At 50.6% G+C, this 21,221-nt stretch overlaps 8 protein-coding genes across 8 annotated transcripts; 5 read left to right on the top strand and 3 right to left on the bottom strand.

Annotated features, from left to right (window-relative positions):
* Positions 1-761: 761 nt before the first annotated feature.
* VFPPC_18025 (hypothetical protein) lies at positions 762-971 on the top strand (the record flags this gene model as incomplete). The annotated part of the gene is made up of 1 exon (XM_022429686.1): positions 762-971. One exon carries the CDS (start codon positions 762-764, stop codon positions 969-971), a length of 210 nt encoding a protein of 69 aa, XP_022285246.1.
* Positions 972-2,689: 1,718 nt separating this feature from the next.
* On the top strand, positions 2,690-5,303 carry VFPPC_09155 (glucosamine--fructose-6-phosphate aminotransferase; the record flags this gene model as incomplete). Its single annotated transcript, XM_018287739.1, has 5 exons — positions 2,690-2,694; positions 2,876-2,946; positions 3,030-3,261; positions 3,407-4,986; positions 5,083-5,303. 5 exons carry the CDS (start codon positions 2,690-2,692, stop codon positions 5,301-5,303), a joined length of 2,109 nt encoding a protein of 702 aa, XP_018140867.1.
* Positions 5,304-6,020: 717 nt separating this feature from the next.
* VFPPC_14549 (20S proteasome subunit) lies at positions 6,021-6,919 on the bottom strand (the record flags this gene model as incomplete). Its single annotated transcript, XM_018292317.1, has 3 exons — positions 6,021-6,628; positions 6,693-6,840; positions 6,890-6,919. 3 exons carry the CDS (start codon positions 6,917-6,919, stop codon positions 6,021-6,023), a joined length of 786 nt encoding a protein of 261 aa, XP_018140868.1.
* A 632-nt stretch (positions 6,920-7,551) lies between these two features.
* VFPPC_09156 (HMG box protein) lies at positions 7,552-8,599 on the top strand (the record flags this gene model as incomplete). Its single annotated transcript, XM_018287740.1, has 2 exons — positions 7,552-8,061; positions 8,168-8,599. 2 exons carry the CDS (start codon positions 7,552-7,554, stop codon positions 8,597-8,599), a joined length of 942 nt encoding a protein of 313 aa, XP_018140869.1.
* Positions 8,600-9,011: 412 nt separating this feature from the next.
* VFPPC_14550 (hypothetical protein) lies at positions 9,012-10,187 on the bottom strand (the record flags this gene model as incomplete). The annotated part of the gene is made up of 1 exon (XM_018292318.1): positions 9,012-10,187. One exon carries the CDS (start codon positions 10,185-10,187, stop codon positions 9,012-9,014), a length of 1,176 nt encoding a protein of 391 aa, XP_018140870.1.
* Positions 10,188-11,606: 1,419 nt separating this feature from the next.
* On the top strand, positions 11,607-12,578 carry VFPPC_09157 (hypothetical protein; the record flags this gene model as incomplete). Its single annotated transcript, XM_022428642.1, has 4 exons — positions 11,607-11,816; positions 11,869-12,146; positions 12,194-12,418; positions 12,572-12,578. 4 exons carry the CDS (start codon positions 11,607-11,609, stop codon positions 12,576-12,578), a joined length of 720 nt encoding a protein of 239 aa, XP_022284218.1.
* Positions 12,579-13,217: 639 nt separating this feature from the next.
* VFPPC_09158 (C-3 sterol dehydrogenase/C-4 decarboxylase family protein) lies at positions 13,218-14,358 on the top strand (the record flags this gene model as incomplete). Its single annotated transcript, XM_018287742.1, has 2 exons — positions 13,218-13,607; positions 13,741-14,358. 2 exons carry the CDS (start codon positions 13,218-13,220, stop codon positions 14,356-14,358), a joined length of 1,008 nt encoding a protein of 335 aa, XP_018140872.1.
* A 1,169-nt stretch (positions 14,359-15,527) lies between these two features.
* On the bottom strand, positions 15,528-19,300 carry VFPPC_09159 (Rho GTPase activator (Lrg11); the record flags this gene model as incomplete). The annotated part of the gene is made up of 4 exons (XM_022428643.1): positions 15,528-15,971; positions 16,043-18,027; positions 18,092-18,791; positions 18,947-19,300. 4 exons carry the CDS (start codon positions 19,298-19,300, stop codon positions 15,528-15,530), a joined length of 3,483 nt encoding a protein of 1,160 aa, XP_022284219.1.
* Between the last annotated feature and the right edge of the window lie 1,921 nt (positions 19,301-21,221).

Genomic DNA, 21,221 nt, shown 5'->3' with positions numbered 1-21,221 from the left:
GCATTTGGCCACAGAATGTAGCCCTGGGCACCGAGCCTCAACCAGCCTTTCGAAAGCATTGGCGCTAGGTAATTGTGTGCTATTCTTGGAAGCATGAACGGGTCCGCGTTGAGGCTGTGACGGAAGCGTAGGCGCGATCTCGCATGTGGCGTTGGGGATGGGCCAGGCTCAGCCCATGCAAAAAAGAGCAAAGGAATAAAAACATGACAGGATTCAGTCTGGACAGAGACACGAAAAATAGGGCTAGTGGACTCAAGAGAAGCCGCTATCTTCAGCACTGCGGGAAGCAATAATCAGGGGCAAATATGACTGGGGCCGAGTGATGTGCATTGGCGCCCGAGATTGAATACGAACTATGACGTCGAGCGTGGAACAAGGCTGGTGATACCGCTTCTAGATGTTGTGAACGGCAGCTATTGTGTCACACTCAGCATCATAACGGCTATGTTGCCGAATCGGAACAACGGCAAAGCTGGTCTTGTCTGTGCCCCGGCAGATTGATATTGTAGCTGGTTGTTTTGGCGGCGGAGGAGTTGAGTAGTATGGAACCCGGTTTGCACAAGCCTTGACACCAAGTGCTGGAAGAAGTAGGCCGAAAGCGATGAGAAGAAACGTAAAGAACGAGTGCATCGAGACAGTTGACAGTAAATATTATGAGTGAATTTTCCTTGATTCTCCAAGTCTACTCAAAGACTGTATAATTCTGTGGTCGTTGTTGTGATGCGGTTAAAAAGCCACTATGGAGCAGAGCGCCTGGCATAATGGGGATTCAATTGCAAACTGTCGTTGCGAGACGCCTTGGCTGTCACCTTGTGTTGCTATACTCCGTAGCTAGAACTCAAGTAAGCAACATAAAGAAGGCCTGTGGGAGGATTTCGGCTGAGTGCTGTTTTCTACCGCCATGCGATAAAAGAGATGTAGACAACGCGCGACTTTGCCGTTGCCGTGACGAATGTGACTGTGGGTCATGAGAAAGAGACGGTGCCACGCATGACTGGACCCATTGATAGACACGGGGCGCTTTTGACAGGGGCCGTCACAAACAGATCTTCAAAAGCTTTGGTAGGTGCCCTGTTTTGTCGCGTCTACCCATTAGCGCCACGTAAAAATCCTTCAAAAGTGAATATACGACCTTTGTCGAGGCGCTCAGGGTCCCATTTCGGCAATGGTGACGGTTGAAGCCCTGGCGCTATGATGTAGTTACGAGTTGGAGCGGCGGATTAGAGTTCTATTTGACATGGCCAAGTCGAAGGGCGCACACCACTGAGTTGGAAGACGTGAGTTGTCAAGTTGTGCTGGTAAGCTTCGCTTTTGTCTCGGAAAGCTCAACGAGCTGGAGACAAAGCAAGCTAGGCGGTGATGATAAGAGTGATGATTGATGGTTGCAATACACGTGCTTCAGTTGGGGAAGGACCAGGGAAGCACTTTCTTGTTTTTGTGAGCACTTCCATTTCGTCTGGTGCGGTAGCGAGGGAAAGCGCGATTGTGTCTGGCCAGACATAGCAGATCATTGGGTGATGGAGTCAAGGTACGCCCATGATCAGCCCACAGGGGTTCCATCTCCTTGGAGGGACGAAACGATGCCAGCATGATGCTCATCATCAGGGCCAATTGAAGCCACCTTTCATTTATAAGCGTTTGCTTGTTGGTGATGGGGTCCTGTCTGATGTTTGTCGTTGCGGCAACTCGCTAGTGCGAATTTGTCTGGGTTGCTCATGGAAAGCGGCTGATGGATATGGTTGCTAGGCTCACAAGCATTAGCGCAGACAACATGGTTACACCATTCACCAAGGTACGGAGTATGCCTGCCTTTGTTCCGGTGGCTCCTGCCGCTTTCTGCCGGCGATTGCAGTTCAATTGTTGATGTCCGGAGTGGTACATGTGCTCTTGAAAAGTTGAAATTAAATTCCAAGAGCTTGGTACGGCACCAGAGGGATGAACTGCCGTGATAAAGCAGACTCAAACCAGGGTGACAGGGCGAGGGAGCCTGTCAGCATCAGCATCAGCATCAGCTACGACACTGGTATCGTGATAATATCAATCAGCTCTCAGCCTGCTCACTGACTATCAATGATCTCTGCATCAGCACTTGGGAAGGCTCCTCAACGCTGAGGCGGAATTTGGTTTGGAGCCCACCGCCACTTGTGTGTTTGATGTTGCCCATCCCCAGTTACTGACCTTCCTTGATGCCCCATGCCAACATTGAATGCCAATGCCATTTACCAGCCAAGCCAAAGCCAAAGCCGCCCCTGACCCTGGGCCTGGCCAACACAAACCGGGCCAGACGCCAACCAGACACCACCCACCACCTGCTCGACATTCTAGCCACTCGTAATCGGCTGTCAGTGCCTTCTTTAGCTTGTGCCTTTGGACCCTCCTGCCTCCGAATTCCCCACCCGCTGAAGCTGAGCCCCAAGCCTCAAACCAGTTGCCCTCGTTTTCCTTGGCTCGGATTGAATATGTGGTCCGCCATTGATACGCCGTGCCCAGACTCCGTACTCCATACATCATCCCTCCCCACCCATACTTAAGTCAAACAGCTCCCTCCTCGATTATTTTCAAAACATCCATTCATCTCTCGCTTTTCCTCTTTTGCTGGTTTGAATCTCTTGATCTCCTTGCCTTCGTATTATACTCTCCATCTATCATAGCATTATAATATCATCTGAGGGCAAGGCATATATCCATCATGTGGTAAGCTTTCGTCCGATGTTCGACACCGCCAACAGCTGCCCCGCTCTGGCCACCGGCGCGAGAATGAGAGCAGATGTTCCAAGCTGCAATTACTCTCCGTGCCGGCTTACTGGAAATCCAATGCCAAGTAAAGAGATATTTGAAAGCAGAATAGGAGCTAACGGTTTCCTTTTTCAAACAGTGGCATCTTTGGATACATCAACTATTTGGTGGAGAAGGACCGCAAGTTCATCCTCGATACCTTGATCAACGGTAAGTGGCGGACCCCTTACCTCAAGATGAAACACAGTCTTGAATATACTGACAATCTCCTTTCCTTTTTGTCCAATAAACAGGCCTTTCCCGTCTCGAGTACAGAGGATATGACTCTGCCGGTCTAGCAGTCGATGGTGATAAGAAGAATGAGGTTTTCGCTTTCAAGGAGGTCGGCAAGGTCGCCAAGCTCAAGGCTTGTATCGACCAGTCCGATGTCGATTTAAACAAAGTCTTTGATTCACATGCTGGCATTGCCCACACTCGATGGGCTACCCACGGTCCTCCCTCCACCGTCAACTGTCATCCTCACCGGTAAGCTTCTGCCTCGGCTCCAAAACCTTTACGGACATGCTCTGTCATGACATTTCGTTGCATTCTGCCAGTTGCCAACGGCAAAGCTTCTCCACTTCACCTCCTACAATGTTTATTGGCTGAACTGACCGCTTCTCTGCTACAGATCGGACCCTACCTGGGAATTCAGTATCGTTCACAATGGCATCATTACCAACTACAAGGAGCTTAAGACGCTCCTCGTTGCGAAGGGCTTCAAGTTCGAAACCGACACCGATACGGAGTGCATTGCCAAGCTCACCAAGTATATTTATGATCAGAACCCGCAGATCGGCTTCACCGACTTGGCCAAGGCAGTAATCCAAGAGCTTGAGGGAGCTTACGGTCTGTTGATCAAGTCTGTTCACTACCCACACGAGGTTATTGCCGCCCGCAAGGGCTCTCCCCTCGTCATTGGTGTTAAGACTCAGCGACGTATGAAGGTTGACTTTGTTGACGTCGAGTACGCTGATGACAACACCCCTCTCCCTGCCGAAGCTGCTTCTCAGAATGTGGCCCTGAAGAAGAATGCCACGGATTTCCTTTCTCCTGCCAACAGTCTGCTGGGGGCCCCCGACAAGTCTCTCCTGCACCGCTCACAATCCCGTGCTTTCATGACTGACGATGGCATGCCCATGCCCACCGAGTTCTTCCTGTCTTCCGACCCCTCTGCCATTGTGGAGCACACAAAGAAGGTTTTGTACCTTGAGGACGATGACATTGCCCACATCCACGAAGGCTCCCTGAACATTCACCGTCTGAAGAAGGCCGATGGTAGCTCCAACGTCCGTGCCATTCAGACCATTGAGCTTGAGCTCCAGCAGATCATGAAGGGCAAATTTGACCACTACATGCAGAAGGAAATCTTCGAGCAGCCCGAATCCGTGGTCAATACCATGCGTGGCCGTCTTGACGTCGATGCTAAGACTGTAACTCTCGGTGGATTGAGATCGTATATCTCAACCATTCGCCGGTCTAGAAGAATTATCTTCATCGCTTGCGGTACCAGCTACCACTCTTGCATGGCCGTCCGCGGCATTTTCGAGGAGCTTGCTGAAATACCCATCTCTGTGGAGTTAGCTTCCGACTTCCTGGACAGAGAAGCTCCAGTGTTCCGTGACGACACGTGCGTTTTTGTCTCACAGTCTGGTGAAACTGCCGACTCACTGATGGCTCTCCGATACTGTTTGGAACGTGGTGCCTTAACTGTTGGCATTGTCAACGTTGTTGGTTCCTCGATCTCTCTTCTTACGCATTGCGGTGTCCATGTCAACGCCGGTCCTGAAATCGGTGTTGCCTCGACCAAAGCATACACCTCCCAGTTTATCGCCATGGTCATGTTTGCCTTGTCTCTGAGCGAGGATCGAGCGTCGAAGAAGGCTCGCCGTGAGGAAATCATGACTGGTCTTAGCAAAGTCTCCGACCAGATCAAGACCGTCTTGGAGCTTGACCAGCCAATCAAAGAAATGTGTGAGAAGGTTTTCAAGGACCAAAAGTCCCTTCTACTACTTGGCCGTGGTAGCCAGTTCTCCACTGCCCTTGAAGGTGCGCTTAAGATCAAGGAAATTTCCTACTTGCACTGCGAAGCTGTCATGTCTGGTGAACTAAAGCACGGTGTGTTGGCTTTGGTGGACGAGAACATGCCCATTATCATGATTCTCACTCGAGATGAGATTTTCAAGAAGTCTCTCAATGCATACCAACAAGGTAAGAATCAATTTTGAAGTGTTTCCGCTCGCTTTCCGCCGGTGGACGCTGCATTGCAGCTATTTTACTGTTGAATTGCGCTGACGTGGACAATAGTCATTGCTCGTAAAGGAAAGCCTATCGTCATCTGCAACCCCAACGACGAAGAGTTCGTCAACTCCAAGGCGCAGAAGATTGAGATCCCCCAGACTGTCGATTGTCTCCAAGGACTTCTCAATGTCATTCCCCTGCAGCTGATTGCTTACTGGCTGGCTGTTCTCGAGGGTCTCAATGTTGATTTCCCTCGCAACTTGGCCAAGTCTGTGACTGTTGAGTAAAATATAAAGCAATTACGTCGTTGATATATGGGCCATACTAGTGTGTCTCGCGGGCGCGTCACCATGGTTTAGGCTGGGTGTTTGCAGGCGCCTTTGGCATACGGTATTATTTTTTTCTGCGCTTGAAACCATGTTTGTTTGAAGTTGCAGTTGCACGGGCTAGGCAGCGATGTTGGACGGAATACGGGAGTTATGTCTTTTTCTTTTTGTTGTCTTGGACGACCAGCGAATTGATAATGAAAAGCCCATGGTTAGTATAAACGAACCAGCAGGCATGTTAGAAGGGCGAGTAATGCGTGCGCACATGCAAAAGCTCCACGTTTGGGAGCTCACTTTATAAATATCTAGCAAAACAAAAGAATACAGCGAAGTTTATATATGGCACTCAAAAGTATTTTGGTCATGTAGGCAATGACTTGGTTACGAAGTCAAGCGTGCAAACACGAGGGCTACTGAATGATTCTGTCTATTGGTACATAGTTCTAAGCTATGAAGAAGCTTTGGTGGCGGCACTCGCAAGCACAAACCTTTAACCCACGCCTGAGGACACTGCAGAAACCATAATAGGATATGTCCAAAAGCCCCATGCCGTAGCTTTCATAAACGACTAGATTGGAGGCTCTCACATTAAAACACATGACAAGATTGAAGTCGGCCACTGCAGTCTGCCAGCAAGCCCACACCAAACTTGGCAATCCAATTCCCCCCTCGGCATGCTCAAACCGTCTGAGTTCCATAGCCCTTGATTCTCTCCGCAAAAGCCCAGCTCTGGTCTTCCAATTTTTCATCGTTCTTAATATCCACGCCGTCCTTGGTAACTACAGCCAACGAGTAGCTGTCCAAACTCCTGGCATCTCTGTAGAAAAGAACCTTCATGCACTCCTTGACGATGTTGACGGCCTCCTCGCGGGTCAGCTTTGCAACGGACTCCTCATCGGGGGCGTGGCGACGCATAATTGGCTGAGCGAGCATGGCGCCGAATCCCGTAGCCAGACTTGGTGCAGAGTACGTCGTTCCAAGAAGGTCTGCGGCGGCCAGGAAAGGAGCACCCTTGTCGTCCAGACCGGCGACGAGCAGGTGGTTCCATAGGGGATCGAACTTGGATCGTCGACGGTAGAGCAGCTTGGAGAGGTAGCGGTGGAGGTTGGAGGCGTTGAGGCGAGCGGAGTCGGGAGAATCGTAGGCCTCAGTGAGGGCGAGGTCAGTTAGGTGTCTGTCGAGGTATTGCATGTCCGAGATGTCGCCGCTGAAACCAACGACTGAGGCGTTGGCGAAGGGACGGAGACGCTTGACGTCGGTGAAGCGGGCGAGGGAGCCGTATGATGCTGGGGATTGTTAGGATTTTGGGACGCTGCGGTGTTGGTTCTGTGGGATGGGAGGTTTACTCACCGAGATTGTCGGCGGCAATGACGACACCGTCTTTGAACTTGAGGGCCACAACGGAGGTTCCTGTGACAATGGGTTGTTGAGTATGTGTGGTAGGGCCGTTGTTAGCCATGAAGGAGGCGTCGTATGCTCCGTAGACATCGTCTCTGGGCTGGACGAGGTTAGCTTGGTGATTGTGATGTATGGAGGGAACTGCATACTCGGCCCCATGCTTGTGGTCGGTGATCCATGGCCGGAGATGTGAGGTGATGGAACTGGAAACGAGGGAGATTTATTCGACACTGTGTGTGGTGCTCGATTGATATGTGAGCAGTAAAGGTTGGTCAAGTGGATGTGGAATTTGTGGTTGATGGATAGAGAGCCGATGTGTGAGCTGTGGTTGACTGCTGTCTGGGTGTGATGCTGTCGCGCGTCCTGCGGGAGCCTGCGAGCCAGCTTGCTGTGCCTGGGGTTTACATAAGCTGACAGAAGAGTTTGATTGGCTGAGTGGACGGACAAGAGCTTAATCAGTACTGTGTACACAGATATGAGTGGAGACATGTGCTGTTTAGCAAGTACAGTGTACGAGATTAGCTAGCTGCATGATTGAGCTTGAGGTAGCTCCTCACTCTCCGACAAGGGAGACCGCCAAAGCGGAGAGGGAACATGCGACTGCCGCATGCGACCCCAGCCCTCTTCATTTCGTTCAAACCACCATTCATCCAGCCCTCGTCTTTGCATCGTTTGTCTCGTGCGCAAACGCACTACATCGCGAAATTATTTCATCTACAACTTTACGCCAATTTAGAATTCCGAATATCCGACTCGCCAATTCCCAATCGCCCATAGCAGGCAGCTTACACGCGAATATCTAAACAACACCATGTTGACAGCAATTGGCAGGGCCGCCGCCCGCCGAGTCCTGCTCCCCAGCAGAACGGCCTCATCTAAGCTCACACAGCTCCCCCGTGGATCCGTGGTGTTCCGCCTCCCCAATGCTTCGACTGTGTTTGCTGCCGCTCGGCCCTTGAGCGTGTCGGCTTGGCTGCGGGAACCAACCAAGACTGCTAGCACTGGAAAGACAAAGAAGACTACGGCAACGAAGAAGAAGACCACTACGACAAAGAAGAAGACTACTGCAACAAAGAAGAAGGCCAAGAAGGTTGCGGCGCCGAAAAAGAAGGCTAAGAAGGTGCTGTCGCCTGAGGAGCAGGATAAGGCGGATCTGAGGCTGTTGAAGAAGATGGCTCTGCTGAAGGGACCGGCATTGCTTCCTGACTCGGCGTGGTCTGTGTTTGTGTCGAATAACATTGCCACTGGACAGGGGAAGTTGACGGATCAGATTAAGGATGTTTCAGCGAAGTTTTCGGGGTTGTCTGTATCTGAAAAAGAGGTACGTTATAGTTGCCAGGTGTCTCGATGATGGATCGGACAAACTAGCTGGAGAGCCACGGCGTGCAGAAAACGGGCAATAATGGGGACGAAACTAACTTGGACAGGCCCTTGAATCCACTGCGCAATCGAACAAGAACGCCAACAAGACGACACGCGAGAAATGGGTCACCGACTACCCCGTCGAAGCCATCTACATGGCTAATATTGCCCGACGCCGCATTGCGCGCAAACTCGACAAGTCACGCCTATATCTTATTCACGACGAGCGCCTGCCCAAGCGTGCCCGCACCCCGTACATCCTGTTCATTATGTCACGCTACTCCCACGTCCACAGCCAGTCTGCCGATGCTCGGCCCCAGGATACATTCCGCGCGATGAGCGAGGAGTGGAAAGCCTTGTCCGAATCGGAGAAGCAGCCGTTCAAAGAGGCGTCGACGTTGGAGGTGCAGCAGACACAGGTGCAGCTGAAGGAGTTGAAGGAGAAGGCAAAGGCGTATTGGAAGGCACAAGGAATTAGTTCTACCCAAGTGTTTTAAGCAGGGGGACACTGAAGCATGAGTCTGATGGTGTATATGTACAGCGTAGGAAGATGTCTGCTGTGTGTGTCGTATCTGTGAATGTATAGGGATAAAGGGGCATAGAGTAGATGCCATGCTCGGCCTCGGAGTGGCAACACGGGTGTTTTATACTCCAAGAGATGGTTTATTTCTTTTGTCATGTTGGTTTGGCGGTTGTCACGGTTTGTTTCAATGTACTGTACACTAGCAGGAATGAATACCACGTTTAGGACCGGCTGTGATCCAGGGTCATCATTTATCATTACCAATAAGTTTATGATATCCACCAACGCCGAGTATGCTCCAACACCCACGTAAAACCATGCATCCAACACCACGCTGTAAACTCTAACCCCAATAATACAAATATTAAACCTAGCATCAAAGCAAATCACCTCTTTTCAACACCACCCACCTCCAGAGCAACCAAGCCCTCCCCATCAAACCACCTCGCCCCCGTCCCCTTAATCTGCCTCCCACTAGCAAGATACATCAACAAATACACATGCTTCGCCACATGTCCCCAGCAATAAAACCTCATCCACTCATGCAGCGCATCCCGTCCGCACCACACACCCCATCCCGCCAACCCGCTCTTCAGATAATTCGTCAAAAACACCCAGGCATGAAGCCGAGTCTCCTCGGACCAGCGCCTACAATCCACGAGCCAGTACCCCCGTTCAAAGGGCTCGACTTGCCGATGAAAAACTGCCTTGAAGCGCGATGACAAATCCCGGGAGAGTTTTTCGAGTTTCGGCGAGACGAGGGACGTGGGGTCCAGGTCTGCGATGTCGACTGGCGGAGAGGGCGGCTTGATCTCGAGAGTCTGGGCGATGGTATCTATTGCTGAGGGGGATGAGTGGATGTGAGTGGTGTCGGATGTGCTGCGTGGGAGGTCTGTTTTGGGGACTTTGGATGGCGGCGGTTCGGATTCGGAGCGGGAGATGAAGCTGTTTGATATGTGGGTTGTGTCTTCCTTCTCGGGGAGGTTTTCTGAGAAGGATGTGACTGGGATGTTGAGAGGGTGAGAGTCGTTGCTGGGGATGGGTATGGATGACGGGATGTGGATTTCTGGTTGTGAATGGGCGATGAGAGGGTTAGATGAGGAGGGACTCGATGAAGGCGTCTTTTGGAGGTACCGTTGAAGGACTCGTGTTGGCGTTACGTGGATGATGTCCGCGGAGGGGAGGGGATATGAATCTGCGATTTGGCTGGGCGGTACGCGCCACGATGACTGCGAAGGAGTTTGTGGAAGGTGGTATTGAGACAAGCGCTTGTTTGGTCGAAGATGCGGCGATGAGCGGTTATCCAGGGCACTTTGGAAACTCAGGTCTTGGGACTCCGCGCAGATTGCTTCCGTTATGGGTGTCACGTAGTCCTGGCTGGAGGACTCGACGTGTACCTCATTTTGCTGAGCCGTCGCGTGTAGATGCGGTGCTGCTATGTCGAGTCTGTGTCCTGGCTGGAAGGCGAGATATCGGCGCGCAAGGTGTCTGTAGTTTGCGTCGTCGGCGGCCCTGCTTGGTGCGGTTACGTGCACGAGGATCTCGACGTCGTGGGGGTCCATGGCTTGGTTGATTGTTTTGAAGAGACGGGCATGGCGAAGAGACGGTGGGTGTTTGCGAGTGAGGTGAGGTTGAAGATGGTTGATATTCACGGTTGCGGGCTGGACAAAGAGCACGGACAGTGAGGTGGTGGCTCAGAAAGGTATAAGGCCGAAGAAGATGGGATGGTCTGCCTAGACGGCGGGGTAGAAGAGTGACTTGTTTCTCAGGATGTGAATTTTTGTAGAGTGATGGTAGTGTTCATTGTGAAGAGAGGTGTGAATGAGTGAGTGTAAGAGTGTAAAGTGTAAGAGGTTGAAGTGGATGTTGGTGAGTCGTGACAGGCAGCGGCGATGGATCAGTCCAGCGGGGCGCGCTAATGCGTGGAGGACAATTGAGTTTGAGTTTGTGAGAGTGTTTGAGACTGCAAGTATGAGATTCTACATTGAAATGGATATTCTAATTGATCGTGGTGATGAGATCAGATGAGGTTGTTAGGTTGATGTGAGGGATGAGATTCTTCTGCAAAACTGACCTCACCTTGCTGCAGTCATATGTACATACTACCTACCTCCACGTACCTACCTAGGTACCTAGGTAGGTAAGTGCTTGAGTACCTAAATAGTTGAGGAATTGTGTTTATGGCAATGTTATATACTTGTCCATAAACCACATGTGACACCGAAATTGATGCTATAATTATTTCAAAATAAAGCACGCAAGAGCTTGGGACCGGCGAGCAGCACAAGACTTATAAGAATAGACGTAAGTGAAGAAACCCAAAATGCAGAAGAATAAGTCAGACTCTGGAAATAAAAGAAGAAAAATACAATGATAATCGCTAGCATTCAGAAGTATAGGTCAAGTTGCCGCCAGCTATAGACGTTGAACTTCTCGCCTCTTCGAGTATTGCACTCGAGAGTCGCGACGCTCCAAACAACCCTACTCGTTGCCGTGCGAATGAAACACTTATTGATTTAGCTGTGAACTCACAGTCACCGTAGTTTCTAGAAGGTAAGGAAACATACCAAGAGGTCCATCTCGTCGTCGCTTTTCGCAATCAGTGGCCGGTCTCACTGGGTCTTTCAGCACAGCAATAACCCTAACCCTGGCGATACGTACGCGATGCGCAAAAGGTTCCATGCTACAAAGACACGACATCTATCAAGCGTTCATCCAAGCACGAAACATATGCCCTAAATTGGGAGTCATTTAGAAAATCCTAGTGTTCATATAAAGTCCAGCGTGTTAATTGACTGCCCAACTTGGAAGTATCCGACTTCATCCCCGCCGTGCCGACAGGGTTCACTAGCTCAACACCATCTGACCTCCATCTCGGTGTAAAGTCCATCTCATAATCCCTCATTAAAAGGCTGATGAAATAACTCTACATAAACTCCAGCAATTGCCTGCAGCCCAATCAAAGCCAGCAACCAGTCAAAATGGCCTCGCAAGATCACTACACGCTGCACATGTTCCCCTTCAGCCTCTACTCCATCATGGCAAGATTCACACACCAACTTGGCAAAGCATCTCTGCCTCAGAATGCGCAACCCACCGACCGCTTCCACCTTGATCTCAAACTAGTCAACCTTCACCGCAACGGAAACATTTCAGAAGAATACCTCACAAATATCAACCCCAATGGACAAGTATGCCTGCCCTGAATCCACAGTCTCAAAAGAATACTAACTTACGTGGAAGGTTCCCTCCATGACGGGCGACAAGCTGCCGTCACCTTTAACAGATAGTCTCGACATTTCCTACCACATCTGCCAATACTACCCACACTTGCTGCCCTCCCCTCACGAGCGGCTTATCAGACGCACCTTGACGCAATTGCATGACATTCAAGCACTCCCACTATCAGTGTCTGCAGAGGATAGAGGACATACCATCCCATGCGAGGCTGTGGATGAACTTCTCTCAAAAAGTGATATAAGCTCCGAATACAGAGCAGCCTTAGAATTCAAAAAGGAATTGTTAGTGCAATTTCCCCTCACGCTTGAGCTTCATTAACAGTGTCTAGTCACCAGGAACATACAGAGAATGCACTTTCTTTAGAAAACGTGGACTTGGCGGAAACAAAGACCCACGAGTTGTGCCGCACATTGTTGGAGATTTATCAGAACGAGGGGAACAATGGCAACTGGCTCTTGTCCGCGCCAACGGTGTTGGATGCTCATGTTGTGGCGTTCCTTGGGCGACTTCTCGACATGCAGAGGCGGGATTTGATTCCAGATGCTTTGAGGGAGTATGTTGACAGGATAAGGGGCGCTGTTGAGTGGGAAGAGGTTATGCATGGGCGGTCTTCGATTTGGAGTGTTGCGGTTGGGCATGTGCATTTGTTGGATCCGATGTAGTGTATGTGTGTTATTGAGTAAACTGGAATTAATTCTTTATAGAGTTGGTGAAAGTGTTGAAGGAAGTTGTAGTCAGGTAGTGAATATCTTCAAAGCTTACTCTTATCGAGGACAGTATGTGGCTCAGACATTTAGTAGATGGCTTAAACAAATGCAAATAAAAGACGACAAGTCTCAAAAGTGTTAAAGCCACACTCGGCTACTCTGAAATATATTTCTAGATATGAAGCGGCTGAGAATATGGAAAGACATTCGTGTTGTTCTCCAGCATCAGCTTGCCGTTCCAGACATTGGTGACGCAGGCTATCGTTTTGTGTAGCAACTTTTAAGCAGCTAGAATGCTTCAGACAAATGACCATACCATGAAATACCTTGGTCGATCCAGGGAAATGCATATATTTCAATACTTGAAACCTGCACTCATGTGCACCTACTAGGTACTTACTTATCCCCGTCTTTATTTACACGCAGTAATTCACGGCCACCATATTAAATGCCAACTCAACTAAATCAGTGACACAGTCAACCAATACAGCCAATGAGTGTTACCAATTCCATCATAACCAACCCAAACTCACCACCATCATCCACATAAGCCAAGACCCCTGACCCACAATCAACCACCTCATCAACCCCAAACACATCATCCCCCCCTTCAACCACCATCACACCTCAATCCTCCAACCCAAAATGTCTAAACGCGGCGACCTCGGCCGCGTCGTCGTCATCGGCGGCAACGGCTTCCTCGGCCACCACATCATCAACCTCGCCCTCACCCAATGGACCACCACGTCCATCACATCCATCGACCTGCGCTGCCAGAACAACCGCAACCCCTCCGCCGCCTACCACGAATGCGACATCACCAACTCGGACCGCCTGCAATCTCTCCTCGAGGATCTCAAGCCCGACGTCGTCATCCACACCGCCTCCCCCACGCAAGGCGGCGAGACCACCAACGCAAAAGAACTCTTCAAAAAGGTCAACGTCGACGGCACCCAGTCCGTCGTACAGGCCTGTCAAGCCGCCAATGTCAAGGCTTTGGTGTACACGAGCTCCGCGAGCGTCATCAGCGACAACGTGAATGACCTGCGAAACGCCGACGAGCGATGGCCCGTCATCAGAGGCGACCAGCAAAATGAATACTACTCCGAAACCAAGGCATGTCCCCTCTTTGCAACTTCATCTATAAGACGGAAGCTAACCAGCGCAGGCGGCCGCCGAAGAAATCGTCCTCGCGGCAAACCGCTCCCCCAAGCTCCTCACCACCTCCCTCCGCCCAGCAGGCATATTCGGCGAAGGCGACGTCCAAACCCTCCACGGCTTCATCAAGGCCTACCGCACCAACAAGTCGCACGTCCAGCTCGGCGACAACACCAACCTCTTCGACTTCACCTACGTAGGCAACGTCGCCCACGCGCACCTCCTCGCCGCCAAGGCCCTCCTCCTCACCGCATCGTCCACCACCCAGCCGCTCGACCACGAAAAAGTCGACGGTGAAGTCTTCATCATCACAAACGACTCGCCCTGCTACTTTTGGGATTTCGCCCGCGCCGTGTGGAAGGCCGCGGGGAATACTGCCGGCACAAAGGGTGTGTGGGAGTTTGGCAAGGGCACGAGCCTCATGCTGGGTACGCTGAGCGAAATCTTCTTCAGTATCATTCGGAAACCGCCTACGTTTACTAAAGTGAGGGCTACGATGGCCACCATGACGAGGTATTATAACATTACAAAGGCGAAGAGTGTGTTGAGGTATGAGCCGTTGTGGACGCTGCAGGAGGGTGTGGATAGGGGTGTGGCCTGGTTTTTGGAGCAGGAGAGGAAGGCTTGATTGCAGGAGGTGTGAATGACTGGCCGAAGAAAGGAGATAAGGCTGTGGAGGGAGTGTATTGTAAGAGACTTTACATGTATATTTTGAAAAAGATGTGCCCTCGGGCTGGTTAATTAATACTGGGAAATGCACGCACGCTACATACACCAATGCGCAGTATCTACAAAGGCAACATCAAAACATGAAGTAATGTCCTCTATTGCTGCCAACAGGCCGCCTAAACTACCTAGGTACGTATCACCAATGTCTCGCTATGAAAATTCCCACATCCCAAACCTTCACTCCACAAGCCCTTCACCACCCGTCAAAGTGGCTAAAACACCCATCCTTTATACAAAAGGATAAACATTGAACATTGGTTTCTCTTCTTCCGTTTTGAAAAAAAAAAATAGCACCAAAGGATGAAAGGGGCGTGCTTCTGTCATCCTTTCCCTGATGCTCTTCGCCTCATATCAAGAACTGAAAAATGGTCCAACACGCCATGCCAAAGTAAAGGCTAACTGCCACAATCACCGGCAACAAGAACGTAATTTCACCCAGTGACAAAGAAGCATTCGTCAAAGAGAGGCGAGAAAGTAGAAGAGAAAGAAAAAAGGCCACTCAGAACGCCCGGGAATGCATTACCGGAAACGAGCTTTTAAGGGGCGAATATAGAATTGAAACAAAAGTGGTCAGTCCCAGCTGAGGGTTTGCTTCATTTGCATATGCAAACAAGCTCGGCAACAGACTCAAGAATATAAAAGGAAAAAATTGACAACTCGGTCGCCACAAGCCACTGTAAAAGAAGAATGAAAACTCAACAGGCAAGAGCAAAAGTGACCAGCGAAGGGATGTGCAAACAACCACGAAAATCGTCATGTCCGCGTTATCGGTGATGGAAGATATGATGATGACGATGATGACGTAATGAGTATCAAGGCCAACGACCCAGAAGTGAAACTGGCTCGGAATAATAGAAAAAGAGTAGGATGAGCATCAAGGAACTTGCATGGACCTTTTGTGTTGCTTATTGAATGACCAAAGTGAAAAGGTAACGCCGTTGATAATGCATATGGCTACACCCAAAATCATATCGTTTTCTTTTTGGTGTGAGAAAAAGCGCTTGTGTGTTAAATGCACCTGGCGGCACGAGTCACCAGTATGTAGAATGCCGAAAGCGTAAACGCTAATCATGAATTCCCCCCAACGCCGAGGCCGCCGCCTCGACGACCCCAGCCCGAGTTGCGCCAGTCGCCTCGCTGGGAATCTGGGCTGTCTATATGACTGTCTGAATGGTTAAACCTGGGATCGTACGGTCCCCGAGGGTGTTGGTGTTCTCCTGGTGCAGGCCATCTTTGTGGCGGTGTGCCCTGTCCTGAGTTGATAGGAGGAGCGGACGGATCCTGGACTCGGCGAACTGTTCTCTCGCCTTGCCATATGGAAGGATCAGTGTCCACTCGTTTTGGAGGAGATCGGGTAGACACGTCAGGTCTGTTATAAACTTCGCTGATCTCGGCCACCGGCATTTGATCCCTCCGATCCTGAAATCTCTTGAGAATTTCCTTTGTCGTAATTTCCCCGCTGTTGCTGAAGATATAAGGATCGTTGAGTAATGTCAACAAATCATCTGGTACCTACGTACAAATATTGTCAGTGTTCAAGGCCTTCGTATGTACGCCTCGAGACGAGGAAAGAAGGGACCTACCTGGCACATTTCCTCGATATTCGCAATGAGCATTTCCACAGCGTCAATGACATATATAGCTTCGCTGTCCAAAGCCGGAAGCTTGGTAGGGTTCGTTAGAATATTCGGCGCGATAACCGTAGCGAGATTCCTAATGTCCATCTTGGATCCAACCTCGTCGTCGAGCTGGTGGAACGACCCAGCCCATTTCAAAAAGGTGAACAAAATTTCAAGACTATCGCGGTGGCTCTTTGGCAGAAGACAGCAAGTCAAGTGAAGGCACTGCTTTCTCCTTTCTAGATCGGGGAGTTTTGCTGCTGTGATCCAGAGGCTATACAGCTTGTGCGTCATCAATGGATCAGGCAGATCTCGAAGATATCGCTTCAGCAATGCTGCCAGTTGAACCACAGGTTGCTCCATGAAATTAACAACGTCACAGCCCTCTTGGTTGATCTTTTCGACCATTGCACCCTGCTTTTTGATATTGCCGTTCTTTCGGAATACACCCTCTACCGACAGGTCCATCTTACGCATTGATGCAATGATATCATCTACAATTGCAGGAATGCGCAACGTGCCAGGACCGACGCCATCGGTGGAATCGGCACCATCCCGTTCGATAATAATCTCCAAAGGGACTCCAAAAACGCCCTTCTTTTTGACACTCTTGTTCTTGTCATTTTTGAATGCCTTGCCCAGGTTCTTCCAAAATGTTGGTTGTTTTCGGGACTCGATAAAATTCAGTAGCTCGTCCAGTGTAAACTCATGCTCGACAAGTGGATGCATTGTCAACACCGCCAAATGGCGCACATTGAAGTACTCGAGGGCGGAAAGTTCCGGAAAGAACTTGCGAACCATTCGGGTCGGTATGGCTTCCGCAGCACGCATATCAGGATCTCTACTGGCGGACTGCGTTCTTTGGTGTCCTGGGGGTCGCATACCATCGGCACCAGGACCACGGAACGGATCCTGACGGGCGTCTCGGTCGCGCTGCTGTTGCTGCTCGCGGGATTGCTCAACAGCAACGATGCGAGGAATGTCATCTAGCGTAATGGCATCGTTTTGTCCAAACATTAAGTCGGTCGAGCCCTGCAAGTCGTTCCTTGGTTCGTCAGCGCCAGCTGAGCTCGGCCGTGGTCCTTTCCCATCCGCATCCATAACACGAGAGGAACGTGCCTGGCGAACACTTGTTGATAAATGTCGATCAAGACGGGTACTTCGCAGACGTCGAACTTCATTCAGTGTGTTTTCATAGGTTGATTCTCGGTGGCTGCTGTTGTCCTTCTCCCCACTTCCCGCATATGACTTTGACCTTACATCTGATGCAAGGAACGGTGGCGTTCCTAGCTTGTTGTTGGCGGCGGCTTGAATTTCTTCCATCGTATACGGTAACGTGCCATTGCTTCGAAGGATATCTAATAGTCGAGCCAGGGCAACCTTGAGCAGAAAAACGTATTGCCCGAGTTTTGTTATATGCTCAAATGGCAATGCCCCGTCAGTATTAACTGCAACGCAGTTGCTACAATAAATTTTGCCATCAAATGCGTTGTGGCGCGCCTCGTCCAGGGTTCTTCCCAACTCTTTCCCACATCTGCCGCATTTAACGCAAGCAAGGTGCCATCGCAACTCGCCATTCTTTGCACACTCATCCTCAACCGACCGTTTGCAATACGCACAATGATCTGAGTCTTTGGCGGAGAGATTTGCACCTCCCATCGTTGTTTGCATCAAGTTTTCGTCAGTCTTGTACGTCTCAAAGTCGTTGAGGTCGTTCAAAAGTTGATCCAGTCCATCAAAAACTCCATTATCGCGTTCAAGCCGCAGCGCTCCCTGGAGGCAAATCCTGATCAAGAGCTTGAGATAATGAGCTAATCCAGTAACGAGGGACAACAGTTCTTGCGTCACCCCGAGTTTTCGGACCGTTGTGTCTTGCGTTTTTGACAGTAACGAAAAGAATGAGACAATCTTTTTGCAGAGAAGTTTGGCTTCACGCCCATATGAAAGACCTGTGCAGGATCATGTCAGCCGAAACCGTCTTTAACGCATGCCATAGGTTGGGGCGACTGTTACCTTTTTCACTGTGCGATAGTACCATCTGGTCGAGTCTATCTGCCGACTGAAAGAGAATCTCAACATGCCAAATGAAACGCTTTGCAACAAGTACACCATCAACGTAGGCTCCATTGCTGACGTGGAGGAGCATATCCGAGATACACGCCGCGGAGGACTCTTCAAACGTCGACAGAACACTCCAGATGCGGTAAACCTTTTCTTCCATGCGCTCTTCTTCAACTCGAATTAATTCTCTGGCAGCGTCATCCTTTGGTTCTGGTGGCGGCTCATCTGGCGTGTCGCTCGGTTGTCCGAGACGGACATTCCAAAACTTGTGAATCATGTAACACTCAGGATGCCAATGCTGGTTTTGACCATTGCGAAATATCTCAACGAATTGCTTCAAAATGGCCGTTTGGCAACCGTTGCACCGCTGTGCAAACTGAGTCGAGTAGTGGTAGTGGCAGTAGACGTTGCCATCGTGCTCATAGTAGCTATCCTGGGCTCCAAAAACGGTAGAGCAAAGTGAACAGGTAAAATGGTCGACATGATACTTTCGGTCCAACGCAGTGATGTAGGATCCTCTCAAGGCTCCCCCACATTGGTAACAGAGCAAGCCTAGTCTTCTAAAATAATCTGTCTCGCAGAGGGGGTAAGGTCCGTCGCCATTCTCGTCATGGGCGGGAAAGAACTTCGATGCCACAATCTCACCACAGTCCTATATTTGGGTGATTAGTTGGAGAAGAAAATCAAAGGGTGGAGGAGGATTGGGGGAATAATTGGGAAGCAAGACGAGAGTTTGGTGGGAAAGAGCAGAGAAGATGGAATCTGCCGCAGGTTCGACTTGATGTCCCATCCTTCCACTTTACTTACTCGACACTTAAAGCAATCCAGGTGAAAGGTGCCATCAAGGGCTCGCACAAATTGGCCAGTTAATGGCTCTCCGCACTTTTTGCAAATCCTCAACTGGCCACTGGCGGTGCGCCCATTTCTTTGTCGCGATCGATTCCTCTCCCCGCTCTTGCGGGGCGGTTGCTCATCACCCCAGGCACCGGGAAAAGATCCAGGCATGCTGGAGCCAGACGTGGTAGGTTTTAGACGATATGTACTATCTGGTGTTCTTGATCCTCCATTCTGCCAGTTCTTGTCGGATGGGTAGCCCGAGTCAGAGCCCGCGTAGTCGCCACGAGAGCGGTCGGTAGAAGGCCTGCCGTGGTCCGACGCCATCGTGGCCGTGGTGATAGCGCAGCGTCGGCCAAACTAGAGGAATACAACACTTTTCTCCCGTCGTGGCACACGTAGCCGTCGATTGTATTCTGCTGGCAACCACACAGACAGACAAGAGGTTGCTGCGTCCAAGTACTGTCTCGTCTCAGCGCCAGGTGTACGACCGAAGAGGACGAGGGGCAGATCTAGCGGTCGGCATCAGCTAAGATGGTCCTCGAAAGTAATACGGATGCCAATTGAAGATGTTGAGCGACTGTGACAAATACGCGCACAACGAAGAGGCAGTCTGGCGGCGCAGACCAAGGGCGTGTAGTTGTTCGCGTGACTGCCCAACGGCTGCAAGGTGTCGAGGTCGGGGCTGAGCTTCGGGAATCGGGTGAGAGCTGGGCAATGGCAACACAGTGAGAGCGACGACAATGTGACGATACTCGGAAGATGAAGGTCGACTGGGTATGACTGTCATGTAACTTAAGGCTGAATCGTGTAAAAACAGTGAAGGATGCAGGCGGCGGCGACGTGAGCGATATGGCAACAGAATTCGAACTGAACTGAAATGGTGGTAGTGATGTCTGGTGTTGGCGTTGGCCAGGTCGAGGGGACCACAAGTTGAAGGGAACGGGGTACCAGAGTACTGGACTAGACTAGACTTGAGCATGTACCTCTGACTTCTAGTTGGGCATGGCATCAAATGGCATGGCATAGCATTTCAGAGGGGTGGGCCAGGGACAAGGGACCAAAGACTGACGGTTGGGACTGGCCAGACCAAGACTGGAAGACTGGAAGCACAATGAGGTATTAGGGGACCGGGGAGTCGCGCCAGCATCGAAGATTGAATGGCCAGGCGGTAATACCAGACCAGACTCCAGCAGTCAAGTCAATGGGAAAGCCCCAATGACGGGCATTGGGTACACTTGGGGGAGCAAAGGCGACCGCTGATTGGAGGAGTCCTTTCTGGTCTAGTGTCAAGTTCTGGTCTGGTTGGACACAGCTGGCCGTCTGGCAGTGGTGCCAGCAGTGGACAGAAATCGCGGGAGCGTCATGTCACTGTGGAACGCCCTGTGCCCGCCAGCTTTCGACACCTGCCAGGCTGTTGGGGCTGTCTGGGTGGCCTATTGATCAAGCATCTGATCATATCAACCGGTTTGACAGAAGCCATCATTTGTTTGGAATTGACTGAAGAACTGGAAACAAGAAACGAAAAACACCCACAGCCAGACTTGACTTGACCAGCAACAAACACACCAGTTGACCAGACGGCAGCCAACACTGCGACGCGGACCCCTGAAGCCAGCTGCAGCATACCAGACACGTGCATGCGCCAATTATAGAAAGCACTAACTACCGCACTTACCCAAGTGTTAAATCCCGTCTGATGGCAGGAGCATTGCATTGTGCCTGGAGGAAGGAGCTGCCACCACACAGAATTGCAAGCCCTTTCTGTGCCAGGTACCTACCTAGGTAGGTACTTGGGTTCTTGCCAGGCATGTCATCTGCTTGGAACCTAGAAAGCACTCAAGGCCATCACCACCAACTGGACATCCATCTCAAAGACCTGGCAAAGGCAGAGCCGCAGGTGGACATGGCACAACAGAAAGGGGTCAAGTTCAACTTCTTGCTCTGTCCAAGTAAGTCAAGTGCCTGACTCCCCTTGTTGACCTTTGACGTTAGCAGTTAGACAGGCCTCAAATGGGTGTTGCCGCTCCAAAAACAACAGACCTAAGACCCAAAACTCCCCAATAAAATCGCCAGGAACATTCAAAAGAGCGCAAACTTTAGCTTCCCCGTCAGAAGTGACCCCCTAGTCCACCTCACACTAGGCGGCGGTCGGTTTACCCAGCAAGGAAGAAGCTTCGACAGAGCTGTGGAATCAATGACCCCGTACCGTAATTTCCCCAGCGCCAACTGCGGAGCACGGAGTGGT

This window comes from Pochonia chlamydosporia, chromosome 6 (genome assembly GCF_001653235.2).
Source record: "Pochonia chlamydosporia 170 chromosome 6, whole genome shotgun sequence".
NCBI lineage: Eukaryota > Fungi > Ascomycota > Sordariomycetes > Hypocreales > Clavicipitaceae > Pochonia > Pochonia chlamydosporia.
This window is presented reverse-complemented; position numbering and strand designations above follow the sequence as displayed.